General features: G+C 41.5%; 1 protein-coding gene across 5 annotated transcripts in view; it reads left to right on the plus strand.

Annotated features, from left to right (window-relative positions):
- Positions 1–17,979, plus strand: part of PTPN13 (protein tyrosine phosphatase non-receptor type 13) — a 125,299-nt gene that overhangs the window by 74,891 nt on the left and 32,429 nt on the right. For 4 of the 5 annotated variants that reach the window (XM_071807956.1, XM_071807957.1, XM_065836854.2 and 1 more), the window contains 8 exons: positions 4,942–5,161; positions 6,582–6,656; positions 6,764–6,938; positions 7,979–8,132; positions 8,280–8,418; positions 8,826–8,978; positions 10,397–10,579; positions 15,065–15,227. In XM_071807956.1, coding sequence (XP_071664057.1) covers positions 4,942–5,161; positions 6,582–6,656; positions 6,764–6,938; positions 7,979–8,132; positions 8,280–8,418; positions 8,826–8,978; positions 10,397–10,579; positions 15,065–15,227 — 1,262 coding nt within the window. Of the gene's footprint in view, positions 1–1,023; positions 1,221–1,986; positions 2,138–4,941; positions 5,162–6,581; positions 6,657–6,763; positions 6,939–7,978; positions 8,133–8,279; positions 8,419–8,825; positions 8,979–10,396; positions 10,580–15,064; positions 15,228–17,979 lie in introns of those variants that run through there. The other variant, XM_065836857.2, reaches the window with a different exon arrangement.

Genomic DNA, 17,979 nt, shown 5'->3' on the forward strand with positions numbered 1-17,979 from the left:
AAGAGGTGTAAATTTCTGCTTTGCATTTTATGCTGTCTTAGCACCACACTAAAATGGCAAAGTAGATTACTACTGTGTACACAGAGCACACACGTAGCTTTCTTAACTGACTTCCCATCATTTTTTTTTTCTTTTGGTGGATACTGCTAGGTCAGCCTCGTTGTGCTTTGGCTTTGACCTGAACCCAGGAAAGTTGCCAATTCAACACTGTAGCTATACTTCAGAATAAAACAGCAGTAATTTGTGGATGCTGATAGAGAACTTTGGTTACTATTTACAAAATGTTTTGAGAAACAAAGTAGTATGTGGTATGTAAACGAGTCACAGTGTTGTAAATGAATCGGACCTATTATGCAGGTGAAAATGTTGTGGTAGAACAGTACATACTTTCTCATGGTTCATTTTATATTATTTTACTTTATATTGCTCTGTTCAGACCAGTACCTTTAATGGAAGTAATTTGTATATGTATGAAATGTAGAAGGAAAATATTGGTTTATAAGTGCAGTATAGACTTACCTGTTGTGCTGAGCAATGGAATGAATTTTGGATGTGTGTAACTATACAGTCTTACTTCAAGGCTCAGTATTTTTTTAAATCTCCTGTTTCTGCTTGACCTCCTCTCTCTGCCTTTACTAAAAGATACCACTCTACATTTGTTCAAAAATGTCATAGTACGGTACAACAAATACTCATAATTTTCATAAAGTGAAAAAGCCTTTTCTTTTTTCTCCCTCTCTCTCTCTTTCTCCCTCTCTCTCTCTTTCTCCCTCTCTCTCTCTTTCTCCCTCTCTCTCTCTTTCTCCCTCTCTCTCTCTTTCTCCCTCTCTCTCTCTTTCTCCCTCTCTCTCTCTTTCTCCCTCTCTCTCTCTTTCTCCCTCTCTCTCTCTTTCTCCCTCTCTTTTTTTTTTGTTTTAGATTTAAGTACCAGACTAATAAGCGTATCCAAGACTGCAAAATGAGACTGAACTCCTGAAAGCTTGTTTCACTAGCCTTTTTTATAGACCCACTGAGAAACAGGAAAGCAGCCAGGAGGAGAATTGGGTCCTAAAAAATACTTAGATAATATCTCTGTTAATTAGGTGAGCTGAATGGAAAACAGCACTCGGGTTCTCTCACTCTTTTTCTCCAACGACTGTTAAAACTTTCCAGTGCTAACAACTGTAAAAAGGAATACCATCAAAGATGGTAGCTAGTTAAACAGGGAGATTTCTAAGAAGGTAATGTGATATTTTTATCCAGAACATTGCATGTTGTTACTTTAAAGTGTCTTGTGTTGCAGAAGACCTTGACTCTTTTAACTTCAACAACATAAGCTCTCAAATTAAAATTCCTGATAACAAGTGGTTCCACGAAGCAGATTCTCAGAGTTTATGGTTTTGACTGGTCATTTGATTTCAGGCTTTGGGGAAGTAGATGCGGCTTACTCCATTGCTTGAGTCCCGTCAGCACTGGGGAGCATGCTTCAGTGTTTTTTCTCTGTGTTCAGAGATACCATCTGTACTTCAATACATATTAAATTTACTGCTCCTGTGGCATGTCCTTAGAGGCAGTCTGCGTAATTATCCACAGAATTATCCTTGTAAAACTGCATTGTAAATCAAATGGAATTTGGATTTGAGGGAGTTTGCTGCCAGTATTAAAAAAAAAACATGAAGCTGTTCAGAGTTACCAGCCAGCACAACTCGTGCTGTTTGGGTGGGCTGATCTGCTCCTGAACTAGCAGAAGCCGTAGACTTTTTTCAGTAGTTTAAGAGCACACTCAAACCCATCTTATCCTCTGTGACTGTTGTTATCCTTCAAACTTCTTGGGATGCTTTCCTCATGACAATCAATACTTGTGTCTGTGTTTCCTCTTTCCTTCTTGGATTCGTTATTCTTGTCCTTATTTTTCTTTTTTTCTTCCTTTACTATTTCTTCCTTTTTCTCTCTAGGAGCAGCAACTGACGCGGATCTCTTCCTTCTGTTTCCTTTTCCTTCCACTAGATTGCATTTGCGTCTCCTTCCTACCTTACCAAAAGGCGTCCATCTTTCTCAGTCTGTTCCTCACCTTTCCACTGCACTAATCATTAGAGAATGCCTGCCTGCTTCCCTTCTTCCAGCTTCCTTCTCTGATCCAATACCTGCTCTTTTCTTGGTAAGTACACTAGGTGAGGAGTTAACTCTCTTCCCTCTTTGATTGGAGTCAGCCTCCCAGGTGACTGCTCACCTACCGTCTTCAGGTTAATAAATAACTTTGAGGTTCTGGTTTGCAGTCAAACATGGATGAAAATACAGAGGATCAGCCAAGTATTTGTCTGATGAGGAACCATATTAAACACACTTTTATGATGTTATCTGTTAGGAATGTGATTTGGATTTTTTTTTTAAGTGGAATGATAATACTTGCACCTTCTGAACTTCACAGAAGAGCTCTAGCTGGATCTGTCAACGTCTCCTCTTCTGTAGAATGAGAGATGCATTCCTAGTCTTGGAACCTAAAGGGTGAATCATGCTGATACCCTCCGTGAAAAACTGCCAGTCTGACCAAGCTTTGAGCTAGTTTTACTTACCCAGGATACTGAAGCGTGCTGATTTCTGGTTGGTGATAGTGCTTATATACTAACTTCGGAAAACTTTGAAAACATTAGGTTTTTGAGTTTCCTCCACGGGTGCCCCACACCCACCCCAATTTTCAGAGAAACTAATACATGTGAGCAAAAATGATAAACCAACAGAATAATACTTCACAGAATCACAGAATGTTAGGGATTGGAAGGGACCTTGAAAGATCATCTAGTCCAATCCCCCTGCCGGAGCACAATAACTTACGATTGCTTCTGTTGCGCAGAGCTGTATGGTATTAAAAAGTTTTTTTCTGCAGTAGAGGTTTTCACATTATCAAGTGTTTTCAGATACAGCCAGTTGCAACATGTCTCACTTTTTCATATCACCTTTGATAATTCATAGATATTTATGTTCAGAAAGTGTTTGTTTTTGTTTTATTTCAGAGCCCATCCTTAGACCTTGATCTGAAGGATGCTTGTGGGTGTATTTAACTTAGTTCATTGTGAACATTCCCACATATGTCGATCTTAATAAGCTTCCCCTTGGTGAAAAGCTCAGCATGTGCACAAGTCTTTGCAGGTCCGAGGCCTTTTCTCATTACTTTGTCCTTTTAGGTGCACATTATTAAGTCTGTTGGAGAAAGGAATAGAGGAGGGAGAATGGGAATGATGCTATGAAAGCCCAGCACAATAGAAAGGATAATGGGCTTACGTTTATACGTTTTTCTATATCTTCTCTAAATCTTCCCTGAACTTCCATTTGAGGAACCTCAGCATTCTTTTGCTTAGTTCATGGTGCATTAGTGGCAGTTTATTGTTGAAGAGAATGCGGTGCATTGTTCACGCTATTGGCATTCAATTACAAACTTTGCAGTAAAAAAAAAGGGAAAAAAAAATTGAAATCATGTCCACTGATTAGCATAGACAACTATACTGGCTGGACTGGTGTGTTTTCTCTTACTTTTTAAACTGATTTGTCATTCATCAAATGTATCTTTAGTTTCTTTTAGAAAATAGGCATATAAATGTCATGTCTTTAAAATCTGTAGATTACCTTTTACTACAAAGGGCTGTATGTCAGTATAGGACTTACTCTGTATTTATCTGTATTCCTACACTTCAGTGCGATGGTATGCAGGCTTTCTTTGCTTTTTCATGTTTTTCATTGCTCTTGTGTACCATCTAAAGTTCAGATTCTAAACTAATACTTAGCTTAGAATTGCTGAAAGTGTTTTTTGGTGAATGAAAGTCTCGTTAGTTTCTCTTATCGATTTGTTTTTAAAATTGCCTCTGTATAGTTATGTCAAGGGAAGGAGAACACTGTTTTTTCTTGCTTTAGGATTTCTAAAGAAGAATTGGTTGGTTTATAATTAGTTTGGGCCTCAAAGGTTGATTTCTGTAAGCATGGGGCAGAGGGAGGGGAGTGTGAGTTGGTTTTGTTTTTCTTGGTTTTCTCCTCTGCTTGCATTTCCTAACCTCCTGCTCTTCAACTGAAAAATGACTGTTGTTCACCTGAAATGGGACATGGACTTCTTTCCTTCCACAGGGAATAAAATTGGTGGGACATTTGGGATCCATATCTGCTGAGAAAATAACTGAAGGATATGTTGCTGTGTTTTTCAGAAATCCTGAGGGGGGTTAATTTTTTTTTTTCCTCTTCTTTTTCCTTTGGATTATTCATTTAGACTCTGATTTCTTTTTTGTGATAGCTGTGTATCAACCAAACCATTCTTAGGAATTTAAAAGAAAATAGTTGGGTTTTTTCAGCAAAACAAGATTATGAAAAAGTTAAAGTATGATACATAGAATGATTTAGTATAGAGGATGTTGATACATATAAAATACATAAATATTTTAATCTACTGCCCAGGAAAAATCAGGGGATAAATTCTAGTGCTGTGCAAAGAGTTCCTAAAGAATTGCTACAGATAGTGATTGGAGCAATATTTACTTATATAAAGTACACAATTGTTTTAGTTTTCTCTTTAACAGGATGATTTCAAGTGTGCCTTTTTCACAGTCCCTGCTTGAACAGAGAAATTAACGTATTTTTCAAAGCATTCATATTTTTCTTCCCTGTGTGTATTCAGTGGTTTTGTACTGATTCATTGGATTTGTAGTGTCGAGTGTTTTTTTTAGACTGCAGCTGAGTCTTTATTTTCAGATGATTAAATGGCAGGCAGCTGTAGAAACTTAGCGTGTTGTACACATTTTCTATACTGATGCATTGCTGTGGAGCGCTTAACCTCCTGGCTGCTGAATAAATGCTGTATTTAACATAGTATTTGATAGCTAGATGTTGTGTTCTGGGTTTCCAGCTAGGTAAGTGCTTAAAGCAGCAGAATATTTTAGGAAAACCTTGTAATGTCTTTCATTCCCTCTGACTGTATTGCAGGCAGCACGAAGCACCGTTTGAAGGCAATCTAGTAAGTCAAGAAGTGATGCTAAAGCGTCAGGAAGAAGAAATGATGCAACTGCAAGCTAGAATGGCTCTCAGACAGTCCCGACCTAACCTCTACCCAGGAGATGCAATTAGGACCTCAATGCTTGACATCACCAGAGATCCGCTGAGAGAAATAGCCCTGGAAACAGCCATGACACAAAGAAAACTGAGGGTAATGCCTTAGTCTCAGGCAAACTCTTATTTTCATTGAAATGAAGCCATGTCTTGACTGAAACTCTAATATGTGGGATTCATAAGTTGGGTCCTGTAATAAACCATCATCAACAGATTAAATACTAGGTGGTTGGTGGTGTTCTGATAGGAAAGACCTGCTCTCACAAGGTAAACTTCTGAGGCTTTGTGGCATTAGTGGCTCTGTAGCCTGAAGCTTCATCAAGAGATATTAAAACAGACAGCAAGTTTTGACTAAAGATTGCATCAGTTGAACAGTGCAGTGTCATAACAAAGGTCAGGTGTAGTTTTCTTCTGTGTTCTGTGGTGTTTTCAACCACTTCGATTTGCATTTATTTTTCTATGTGGAACGTGGATGTGTCCCACCAGCATCAAAGGTTATTAAATGAATTAAAGAAAGGCAGAGAGGATTCATTTGGCCCTTGGGTTCACCCTGAATCACAGTGCAAACTCTGGTTTTCCTTTCCCAGCTATTTTGGTATGTGGGTGAAATAAAAGATTACAGAGAAAGAGGTAAAGAGAGTGACTGATCTTCAGAAAAGATGACAGCTTGATGACCTCTACTGCTGCTTTTTTTTAAGGATAGGAAAAACTTGAAACAAGAGTCAGGTGAATTTGCTGTCCCAATCTTGTTGCTGTCTCCAGTCTGTAGTGCTCTGAGCAGTTAGTTCATGTAGGCCTTAACTAACGAGGTTGTTGGGGTTTTCCCTGACCCCCTCAGGAGGTTTACATGCAGATGTTTTGCCTATAGTACACAGTAGGTGGTAACCAATAAAGATTTCCCCTTAAAAGACTAATCTTGGGTCACTTTTTTAATGTGGTATTGTGCAGAGGACTTCCTTTAACGATTTGAACAGGTGATCTCCTGTAACTTAGAGGGTGAAATAGAAGAACATTTATTTGTCTACAGGCAGACCAAAATTGGCCAGGATCTCTACTTGAACCCAGCAGATGGAATTAAACTGAAACATTTTGGTCTTCAGGAGATGAGACTCATGTGTCACAGGCAGAGATTTGGCAAGGCAGAATTGCCCCAGTGCAGAAAAACTCACTGGTGTCAGGCAGTTGCTTACTGAGATAATCCCAGATGGTCCAAATATGCAACCCATGCCCCGTTCGTTAAAGAAAGACAAATAATATTAAACTACTGGCTCTTGCCCAGCAAATGAAGGAAAGTACAGAGAGTAATAATGTCGACAACACTGTAGTTTGCCATTGTATCTGGCATACATGGTGGCAAAATCATGTTCTTTGGATTCACCAGCTCATGAGACGAATTCAGTACAATTCTCTGCTTTCAGCCTTTGGTTGCTCTCTAGCATTTGTAGGGCAGGAGTTAAATGTGCCTCAGTCTATTGTTCTAGCAACACAGTGTTAATTCATACTCTTGTGATTGACAGAATTTCTTTGGCCCCGAGTTTGTGAAAATGACGATTGAACCATTCATCTCCTTGGACCTACCAAAGTCTATCTTGGTAAGAAAGGGGCTGTTCAGCAGTCAGTGGGGGGGAGTATGTTAAACTGACTAATGCGCTTTTAGCACGAATGTGAATGTTGGGATATTTTATTTTGAAAAATGCAGACTAAAAAAGGGAAAAATGATGACACCAGGCGAAAAGTAAATGTGATGCTTCTAAGTGGGCAGAAGCTGGAGCTGACCTGTGACACCAAAACGATATGTAAAGATGTCTTTGACATGGTTGTTGCCCATATTGGTTTGGTGGAGCATCACTTGTTTGGATTGGCTACTTTAAGAGGTAAGAATAATGATTTTATATAGTTGACGGGTACAGAATAAGAAGAATTAGCTGCATGGTGTTGAGAAAAGATAAGCAGAGACTGCCTGGCATCTAGCTTTGTAGATTTACCTTGAGATACATTCTCTTGCACTGGGAAAAAAAACTTTCCTGAATGAAGAACAACTTTGCACATTAAAATCATGTGTTTGCCTGAGTACTGGCAGCTCGTCTTGGGCTGCCTGTTCCCTTCGGTTGCCAAGTTTCCTTCCCTGCTCTTTACTGCCTTCACTCTGACTAGTGTTCCTCAGAGGACACCAAAGGGCTTTGGGGTGTCTTAATATGCCCGGGGCAATGTTACACCCTCTGTGGAAGCAAACCAGCTGAGATGTATAGGAGGGCCTCTTGTGTAAAGGGAGTTGCTCCTGAGCGGATAATTTTTTGCTATTACAACAGACCAGAAATTGGACTGTCCCAGCCTCCCCCCCACAAACTGGTGAGAAGGTCGTTGTGGCAGAACTAATGTATTCAGACACAAGTTTCCTGTCAGTTTTTCTTGCAGGCTGTTGCAGAACTGTAGCACTCAGAATATTGACATGAGATAGAAGCTCTCAGCAGCCCAAGAGCTTACTCTGTCCATGGCAGGCTTCCAGTGCTCTTGGCAAGTTAGAAAGCCTTAAAAACATTGCAGAATGTAAACATGCAGAAATGTAAATGGGACGAAGTTGTAAGGAAGGGATGGAATGAGAGATTTTGAATTTACTATGGGATAAGAAATTTGAAATTTTAAAGAAACTGTATCTCCTATTTTGTATCTGTCAGAGAAGGTAACATTTTTTTTTTCCACTGTTACCTTTGGGATAACTAAAAAATTATTTCTTCTGCACTTATTCAGTGATCCCCTTAATAGCTATTGTGCTTATAACTCATTGTTAGTCAGCAGGAAATCTTACTGTTCGAAACCAAATTTCAGTTGTAAATCTGGTATTGATCCTCCAGCTGGAGAAAATATTTGATTTTAATGTTTTTACACATGTGCTTCCCTTTAACATTCATGGCAGACAATGAATTTTTCTTCGTTGATCCTGACTTAAAGCTAAGTAAAGTAGCTCCAGAAGGATGGAAAGAAGAACTGAAGAAAAAGAACAAGCCCCCTGTCAACTTCACCCTGTTTTTTCGCATAAAGTTTTTTGTGGATGATGTCAGTCTTATACAGTAAGTGTATGAAAAAAAAAAAAAATTAACCCCTTAAGCCCTAAATTTGTAGACAGAAATTTGATATTAATAAAATACTGGATATTTGCTATAACAGGAAGGGTACCAAAGATGGTGTGGGATTTTGTTTTGTTTTCCTGTTTCTAGGCACGCACTGACCTGTCATCAGTACTATCTGCAGTTGCGGAAGGACATTCTAGAAGACAGGATGCACTGTGATGACGAGACAGCCTTATTATTAGCATCCCTAGCTCTCCAAGCTGAGTATGGAGATTACCAGGCAGAGGTACATGACCAGTTTAACCTCTCAGAAACTCTGTTCTTGCTGCTTAATTAAGAAATGGATGGAGCTGCCACGCATGCTTCACAGTTCTACCTCAGTCTGAAAGCTCAGCTGATAGGCTGTTGGCAATTTTTGCTGTGGACAAGTTTTCTTCTAGTCTAACACAGGGCTGTTGTAGAATCTAGTTTGAGATCTGCGTGTTTGAACCCACTCTCTTCAGTGGAAGTACAGTCAGGCTTGAATGGGAGGAAACTTAATTGAAATGAAGCTCTGGGTCAGGGTTGAGATGCTGGATCCCTCCACTTGCTCAATTGTAATATATGATTCTCTGTGAAATAAATGTTTATGCTTCATTTGTGCTCATGGAGTAGTATATGGAGATGCCGTCACAAAACTGTTTTGTGTTGTAGGTGCATGGCATGTCGTATTTCAGACTAGAACACTATGTTCCAGCTAGAGTGCTGGAGAAACTAGATCTGTCCTACATCAAGGAAGAGCTACCAAAATTGCATAGCACTTACGTGGGTGCATCTGAAAAAGAGACAGAGTTAGAATTTTTGAAGGTAAGTGGGCAGCAGTTCAGTTCCTTTATCTGTGAGTTTAAAATTCCTTGTAGGAATGTGGGTGCATGGAATTTAAGTGAAAGCAGAGGAAAACAACTCAGGTTTTGAATAATGCTGAAAGGAAGGAATCAGAAGAGATCTTCTGAAAACATGGATCATTGCAAGTGAAATCATAATAGATGGGAAGGATGTCTTCCTGCTCATATAAACTATTTAAAAGCAACTATCAATCCTTGTGTTTACTCTAAAGGAAGCTGTGATTATGAGGCAGCACACCTTGTGTTCCTCAAATCCTTCATTCTTTCTGTTGAGAAGAAAAAATATTTATTAAAATTTTGTTACAGTTAATGTTGTGTATACTGCTTGGTATGAAGCAAGCCAGATGCATTACCAAGCAGACTTACTAGTGTAGATACTGTGTAAGATGGCAGGAAAACTGTAATCACAGATATGTTTGGTTTATTCTAAAAGGACCCATTAAGAAACATGATTATGGGTTTTGCTGCTGTTGCTCATGTGAATAATGATCAGATCCTGCCTTGATATAGTGGCTGAGAGCAAGTTCAGTGGGTGACGGTTTGCTGCTGAGACAGTGAAATAACCATGACACTGTAATTCAAATCACATGTAGCTCCACAGTCCCTTGGCGAAGGCAGTGGAAGAAGCACCCAGCTGATTTTGCCCCCTCTGAGGCTGCTTTTTTGGCAGAAGTGTTCTTAGGGACATGGTTTAGTGCTAGATTTAGGTTATGGGTGGAATCAATGATCTTAAGGGTCTTTTCCAACCAAAATGATGCTATGATTCTTATAACTTAGCCACACAGAACAAGAGTAGGGGACTTGATCCTAGCTAAACCTGGTCTCACTGGGGGTGGGGAAAGCAGTTAGATTCCCTTGTTTGATTCATTACATCAATCCCTTATTCCTGCCAGTACTGAACAGACAACTGACTGAATGACTGGGAGTGCAAAGTGAGTGAAACTGCGTCTTTTGGCAGTTGTGATGCCTTAATGTGATCACAGAATTGCTGTGTTAATCTAATTCTGTGTTTAAGAAATGTGTTGTTAACAAGTGCATCTGGCTAGTTACAGTTTGTTGCCAGCAATTGGTTTGTGTGAGTTTGATTTACTCACAAGTTTGATTCATGCTTTTGTTGTTTGATTTTAATGGTAGGTTCATTTGCTGTAGTATTTGGCAGGTCAACAAATTCTACTGAGACTTTTAACCATCTAGAGCAGTTAATGCTGATGTATCTCTGTTGTACAATCTATGAACTGTATAAGTGGAATCATCAGGCAGAGAGGAATCTTTTTGCTAAAATTCATGTGTATCTATGCATATATTAAAAGTATTTATATGGAGGTATAAAAAAACCTTAACTTTGTGCTCTTAAAAGTTTTATTTCGTTGATCTGTTCAGTTGTGTCAGAGGCTCACAGAATATGGCGTTCATCTTCATCACGTGTTGCCTGAGAAGAGATCCCAAACAGGTATCCTGCTGGGAGTGTGCTCCAAGGGAGTCATCATTTTTGAAGTTCGTAATGGTGCCCGCACACCTGTACTACGCTTCCCGTGGAGGGAGACAAAGAAAATATCCTTTAGTGTAAGTTGGTTTCTTTTCCTCTGTCTGTCTGTCTGTATATGTATCTCCAGATACTGAGTTGGGGTGTTGATTATTTTTGCAAATTAAGCTGCTGTTTTACAGCATAATCTGTGGCTATATTTTGTGTGGCTGAGCGGTGTTGTATTATGGGATTGAAACAAGAGTTTTGATGTTTTAAAGATTTTTTTTTTAATTTTCCTTTTATTAACTTGCATTCTATGCTGCTGAAGTTCCAGCCTCAGAAGAGACTTCAGCACCTGTGTAATTCGGAGCTGCACCCGTGTTGTTTTTAAGTTGTTTTAATTCCCAGAGCAGTTAAGTTAAATGATAATGGGTGAAAGGAGCTGACACTTCACTTGGACAATACCAGCTGACTTCAGTGGGGACACCATAAGCTGATGGTCACAGGCCAGTTTTTAATGAGATGTTGAGCTTCTAATGCTTACCTTTATATGGATATTGAAAACAGTACCTCTAACTCTGTCTAATACCATGTTGAAAACCTGTAGCCTGTTTAATCTGTGATATGATTTTAACTAGAATTGCTAAGTTGAAGTTTAAAAAATGTTAAAAAGATTACTCTAAGACCCAGAATATTAACTTGTAGATTTCATAATTAGATGAGCACCTAGTTCTTTTTCTCTTGAGTTGCAGCACCACTTGGGACTTCCTGAGAGGCCCTGGAAAGTGCTGTCCTGCAAAGTGTAACAGTACTGGTTGTCATTAGTGTCACGGAGGCAGCCCGAGGCTAATTTAAGGGACAACAGGGTCCAAAACAACTTTTATTAAACCGGTGAGAAACAGGGTTTTAGCACTCCAAAAGTGACTTAAATATAGGTTCGGGTATCAGTTGAGGAAAACTATTAAGGGGCAGCAACTAGTACAACAGGAGGTCCACAGAGTGCATGCACGTGGCTTCACCCAAAACAATGCCGGAACCACCCCCGAGTCCCAGAGGAGTACACACTTGCCTGAACACGGTGCGGGATTATTCTTAAATATACTCGCAATCCTGCGAGGGGTTTTACTCACACACGTGGCGGCAAGGCAAGCGGGGTCTCCATCCCGGGGAGGGGGGGTCTCGGCGGCAGCATCTTCCTCGTGCTCCGAGAGACCTGTGACAATGGGCCCAGTCTCGACGAGAGAGTCCCGTTTTTATACTGGCTGATCAGACCTGACTGTAGGCATTCTAGAAGCTTCTCTGCACCCCCACACCGTGTGTGGGGTGCCCCTGAAGCCTCCAGACATCCCCCACACTGGTCACAGGTGCCCAGCGGCTCACTGGCGCCTCGGCAATCCCTCCTCCTAATGGCCCTGGCCAGGGTGCTCTGGGCCAAACAAAAGAAGCTGTTAGCTTCAAATAGCAGAGAGAGGGAGATTTGCCTACTCCCTCCATACTGAAGGGGGAAGGGGGAGAGGGGGATTTTGCATTCTGCCACAATCCACCCCGTGACTACAGTCATGGTCTGATACTTTGGAGTGGTGGTGCAGTCACCTCTTGCCTCCAAAGTAAAAAGGGGACACTTCTGCCGGTGAGCCTTAATGTCCACTGTGGATCACCGTACCTCATGGGTTGACTTACCCCTGTAACACAGTTATTAATAACAATCAACAATAGAATTGAAATAATTAGAACAATCAACAATTGCCCAAGGTAATTATTGAGTCCCAAACATCAGTCACAGTTCATTAGTGTTTCCATTCCTGTGACTGCCTTCTTTCTGAATGGCTTGGTGGTATTAGCTGGATCCTCTTCCACCCCTTGCTGGTGATAGTAGGATCCCTTTCCACCCCGTCATTGTCCTTTGCCCTGCAAGGAAACACAAAAACAGACCTCGGTTCCTTTGGAACCGGGCTTTCATTTTTTGCATTACAAAAAGAAAATAAGACAGCAGTGCCACAATACTGAAGGACAACATCCTAGCTTGTCCTCCCTGTTATTGACAACATAAACAGAGATGGACAAATACACATCCAGCTCATGCACTGCTGAAATTTTTAGCCTGTTGAATTAATATGAACCATCACCAACCATGACCTGTGCTTAGGGTTCCCTGCTCCTGACAGCTTATTGAAGTCACTCGCAATGTGTCTTATGGTTAGACAATACAGTAGTTTGGATTTTTTGTTAGACTTGAGAGACCAAAAGAAGCTAGAATCTTTACAAAGTACATTTTCAAATAAAACATGCACAGAACATGTAAAGAAGCCAACAAAATCCACTGACTGCAAACACACCAGACTAGGATGTTTGATTCAATACTACTGCTGATCAAAACCCAGAATGACTGTCCCCAAGCACTTTCCTGTATTTCCCCTTTGTTTTCATAAAATGTTTCATTCACAAGCCTGCACTGTGTGTGCTTAAACGACCTCTGTGGAATAACATGTTGAACTAGCTCAGAAGGTTCTGAGCAGAAAATATCTCTTGGACCTTTTGTTTTGGGGGCAGGTCTTTATCGAGTCGTTGCCTTGTTATTGACTCTTTATCAAAATCATTAATGGCCTCCATAAATGCCCCACTCAGCTGCAGTGGAGTGCCGGTTAATTTTTTGATAGCAAGTAATGTTAACAGCTGCTTTTAGTAAGCAGCAGTGCTGAGGCATATTGCCGGGTCCTAATGCGAGCTGCCTCTGAACCTCAGAGAGAGCACTGAGCCGGGCGGGGTTGCTGGTCCCAAGCCGCGGCTTTTTTCCTTCAGTTTGAAAGAGTGGGGGGGCGCACCCGCCCACAGCGAGGAGGGGGAGGCGGCCAACCCGGGGAAGGTGTTTGCCTGCCAGCGCCTGCAAGGTCGAGCTGCCCGCCCCACACCACCAGCACTTGGATGCCAGGAATGGTGTGGGGGGCCAGCCGGGAGGAGGTGTGCGGACAGGCTGTAGAAGCTTTACGGGCGGAAGTTTGCCTCCTTTTTTTGGGTCACACCCGTACTGGACATGTACTCCTAGCGGCTCTTTCAGGCTGCCCCGTTTCGCGCCGCCAGTCCCGGGGCGGTCGCCGGCACTCCCGAGGTCGGGCTTTGCTATGCCGGGACCTCCAAGTTGCCGGTACGGGGGAGGGACCGTCTGGGCACCGCGGCTAGGGACAGGTCGCGGTCTCGACTGCGATGGGCAATCGGGACCGGCCGCTCGGGAAGGGAGCGGCCAGCTATAGCGAACCCACCAAGGCTCCCACGGACCGGTCGCAGCGCTACCAGTACCGGATCCCTTGGTAGAGGGTGGGGAAGCATCCAACAATATCCGATAATGAGAGGTCGCGCATCCTCTCTTTCTATTTCATCAACACTGTTTTCAGTGTCGAGAAGCGGGGGGGCGAAGGGGCGTTCGCTCAAAAAGCCCACGCGTTTGTTTTGCCGCAAAACTTCTTCCTCTATTTGGAAGTCAAGTTTACGCACATCCCGCGCTAAGTTAAAGCAAACGGCCAGAAGGAAACACACCACGAGATGCCAAGTTGCTGCAGAAATATTACTCAACCCTCTAAATAATTCCTCCATCTCTGATACCCTGGTTGCTGCGCCAAAATTGTCACGGAGGCACCCCGAGGCTAATTTAAGGGACAACAGGGTCCAAAACAACTTTTATTAAACCGGTGAGAAACAGGGTTTTAGCACTCCAAAAGTGACTTAAATATAGGTTTGGGTATCAGTTGAGGAAAACTATTAAGGGGCAGCAACTAGTACAACAGGAGGTCCACAGAGTGCATGCACGTGGCTTCACCCAAAACAATGCCGGAACCACCCCCCCGAGTCCCAGAGGAGTACACACTTGCCTGAACACAGTGCGGGATTATTCTTAAATATACTCGCAATCCTGCGAGGGGTTTTACTCACACACGTGGCGGCAAGGCAAGCGGGGTCTCCATCCTGGGGAGGGGGGGTCTCGGCGGCAGCATCTTCCTCGTGCTCCGAGAGACCGGCGACAATGGGCCCAGTCTCGACGAGAGAGTCCCGTTTTTATACTGGCTGATCAGACCTGACTGTAGGCATTCTAGAAGCTTCTCTGCACCCCCACACCGTGTGTGGGGTGCCCCTGAAGCCTCCAGACATCCCCCACACTGGTCACAGGTGCCCAGCGGCTCACTGGCGCCTCGGCAATCCCTCCTCCTAATGGCCCTGGCCAGGGTGCTCTGGGCCAAACAAAAGAAGCTGTTAGCTTCAAGTAGCAGAGAGAGGGAGATGTGCCTACTCCCTCCATACTGAAGGAGGTGGGGGGGGAGAGGGGGAGTTTGCATTCTGCCACAATTAGTCAGCACTAACAGTAACAGAGATGGATTAAATAATAACAAAGTACCACCTTGGCTAGCCCAGAAGTAGCTTTAAAGTGCTGCTTTGTAAATATCAAATTACTTTCAGCCCTTGTTTTGAACAGAATCTCACCCATTGGTGCTTTTGCTTCAGGAAAGTTTGAATGCTGTAACTGTGCAAAATTCTTTCTAGGCTAAAAGAGATCATTGTCTTCAACTTTTTTTTTTTTTTCCTCTGTCCTGTAGAAGAAGAAAATTACTTTGCAGAATACATCAGATGGTATCAAGCATGCCTTTCAGACTGACAACAGTAAGACTTGCCAGTACCTTTTGCATCTCTGCTCTTCCCAGCATAAGTTCCAACTACAGATGAGAACCAGGCAGAGCAACCAAGACACTCAGGACATTGGTAAGGATGGTGATGCTGTGTTGGCTTTTAATAGCAATCTACATGTATTTTTGTAAGAAGGAAAACTGAACTTTAGCTTCTGTCTTTCTGCAGAGTGCTACATGTTGTAGCTCTGCATTTGGAGGGGTTGCAGTACAAAGAGAATCTACTCGCTATATTTTTTTAGGTTTTGTTTAAGGAAAGAAAAGAGTTGGCAGATCACATAGAGCTGGCACACAGCAGCTCCTCTTGAATAAAAGAATCTAAAAATAGGTCACTAGTAGTACTTTCTCATTTGATTAATGGTTTTTGGCATTTTTCAGAAAGAACATGAAGATATTTCCATAATGGGATTTTTACCTTTTGTCGATTGTGAAATGAATCGTTTTGATAATATGGAATTACAGATAAAATGGTGCAATCATGGTAGGGCAAATACAATATGGAGCATTTCACGATGCTGCATCTGTAAGCTCTGGGTGTAACTGTCTTTGTTCCACTTAATGTTTGGTAGGCCTGGTAAGGAACAACTCTGATGCTAGCAGGTTTTCTTCAGAATGACTATCTACTTTTTGTGTATAACAGAAAATGTAATGATGTCCTTTAATTGGAGAATGCATTCTTTGAAAAAAGCCTCTGTACTCATTGCTTCACTACTTGGAGCAGAGCTCACGTGGCTGGCTGGCCTTCAGTGCAGCCTGGAAATGCTATTTTGGTCAGTCTACTTGCTCATTCTTTCTTTGTTCCCTGGTTTTGTCTGTCTGCATTCCAGCTGCTGTTAATCCAGATTTCCAGTAGTGTAGCTGGGACAGAGTCTGACCCCATTGCTGTGGAGACTGGCATCTGGAATTTTTAAAAAGAAAACAAAAAGAGGTGGGGGGAGGCGGGAAGGCATGTGGCAACTCTGCAGCCTTTTGTCTGTTCTGTTGGGCTCAAGCAACTTAGTGCAAAGAAATAAGACCAAGTGACTTAAAACTTTTGTACTGTTCCCTAACGTAGTGCTTGCTTATCCTGAAACACAAAGAAAAGCAGCACCTTTCTTGGTGCTACAAACTTGGTTGCTCTTTCAGATGCAGTACATGTTGTGCTTTGTGAGTTTGGAAAGTAATAGTTTGCTTCTGTGCAGTGCAGATCACTTTGAATTCAGTCGTTTCTAGTCAGAAGCAAATAAATTAGTATTCCGTTATGCTTGGTTACTAAAAGTAGAAATAATTGCTATTGTCACGGTTTTACTGATCTACATTGATTAGCCATGTTTCTCTTCCCTGCATATATATAGAGAGCAACAGAGTTCCTAGAATAATATTTTTAAAAATACAAAGTATTGTAATACAGGTAAGTGAAAAAAAAAAAACCAAGCAACTAATCAAAATAGTAAATTAATTATAAGTACTGCTTTTCTTCTGTTAGAGCAGTGAAATCCCAGGCGGTAGTTGAGAAGCACTATTCCTGGCCTGCAGAAGCGTCAATTTTGGTGGTTTTATTGTTGTTGTTTGTTCATTTGTTTTTTCCAGGGCTCTTAAAATATCAGTAAAAATTGGGGGTTGGAAGCACTTAGAAAAACAGTAAAGAACAGGGCGGGTGACAATATTATTCACTCGAGACTGATCACCACAGAAAGTGTATATTTTGAAGGTTTCTTACTTAAGGACTGATTCTGGGAGAAAGCATTTTAGCACATGTAAATCTAATGGGAAGAATTAGGCTCGGAAAATTAAACAAAAACACCTCTTGAATAACGTTCTTTATGCATGAATAGAAAGAGGTTAAAGACAAAGTTAGAAAAAAATACTAGCAATTTTATGGTACACAAGGAAGGAGATAAACTGTAATGTGAGAAATGATGGTTTCTTTTTTACACAACTTCTGTGACCGTGCAGTGAACAAAACTGAGCACTGAGTTTAAGACAGATGTTTGGATTCCTAAACAGGGATACAGAAAAGCACAAAGAATAACTGAGGGTTCAGTCAGACTTATGAAGGACAACTTTTGAGCACATGAGAATTTTCAGTCCAGGGGTTGGCACAAGGCGTGAAAGACCTAATGTCTATTTGAATAATGACGTGAAAGTGTTAATCTGAAATCCATCGTAAAATCCTGTTTGGTGTTTGCAGAGGGTAGGTAAAATGTCAAGAGAAGAGATCTTAAAATATTTTATTAAGGTAATCTTCCCGTGGAGGGGAACTCAACAAGAGCAAGTGTCATTGATAGCTTCTATCAGAGCCAGGAAACTGAGATTCGTAGATCTCTGGTCTTATCCAGTAAAACCCTTCTTTTATAGCTCATCTAGTTTGTCTGGTGGCTACAGCTAAAAGGGGGTATTTAATGTGGGTAAGGAAGTGCTAGTTGTATACTAATTCACCTTTAAAAAGGACAAAAAATACTAAATCTTCTAAATCTGTGTGCTTGTTACAAAGAAAGGATGAGTTACTGTTGCAGTTAATTCCTGCGCGGGGTATTAGACAAAGGAATGTATTTTGGAATGGCAGTGCTGAGTTTGCCGAATATACTCTTCAATGATGAATACTGCAGCATTTAGTAACGCTGATGCATGATGCATACCAAAAAGTTGCACAGTTCTACATGGAGTTTAAATCAGAAATCTATATGTGGTTGAGGATTGCTTTTCCTCAGTCTTCCCTGTGAACTGCCTCCAGGACATCAGTAAAGTTTATGAAGGGTTCAGATAGCCTGAATTTCTTTCAAAACTTCTAACCAGCAAACATGTTGCCGCAGCTTATCAAGTTTCTGTGTGAAAGCCAAGCCACAGGA

Source organism: Patagioenas fasciata, chromosome 4, assembly GCF_037038585.1.
Source record: "Patagioenas fasciata isolate bPatFas1 chromosome 4, bPatFas1.hap1, whole genome shotgun sequence".
NCBI lineage: Eukaryota > Metazoa > Chordata > Aves > Columbiformes > Columbidae > Patagioenas > Patagioenas fasciata.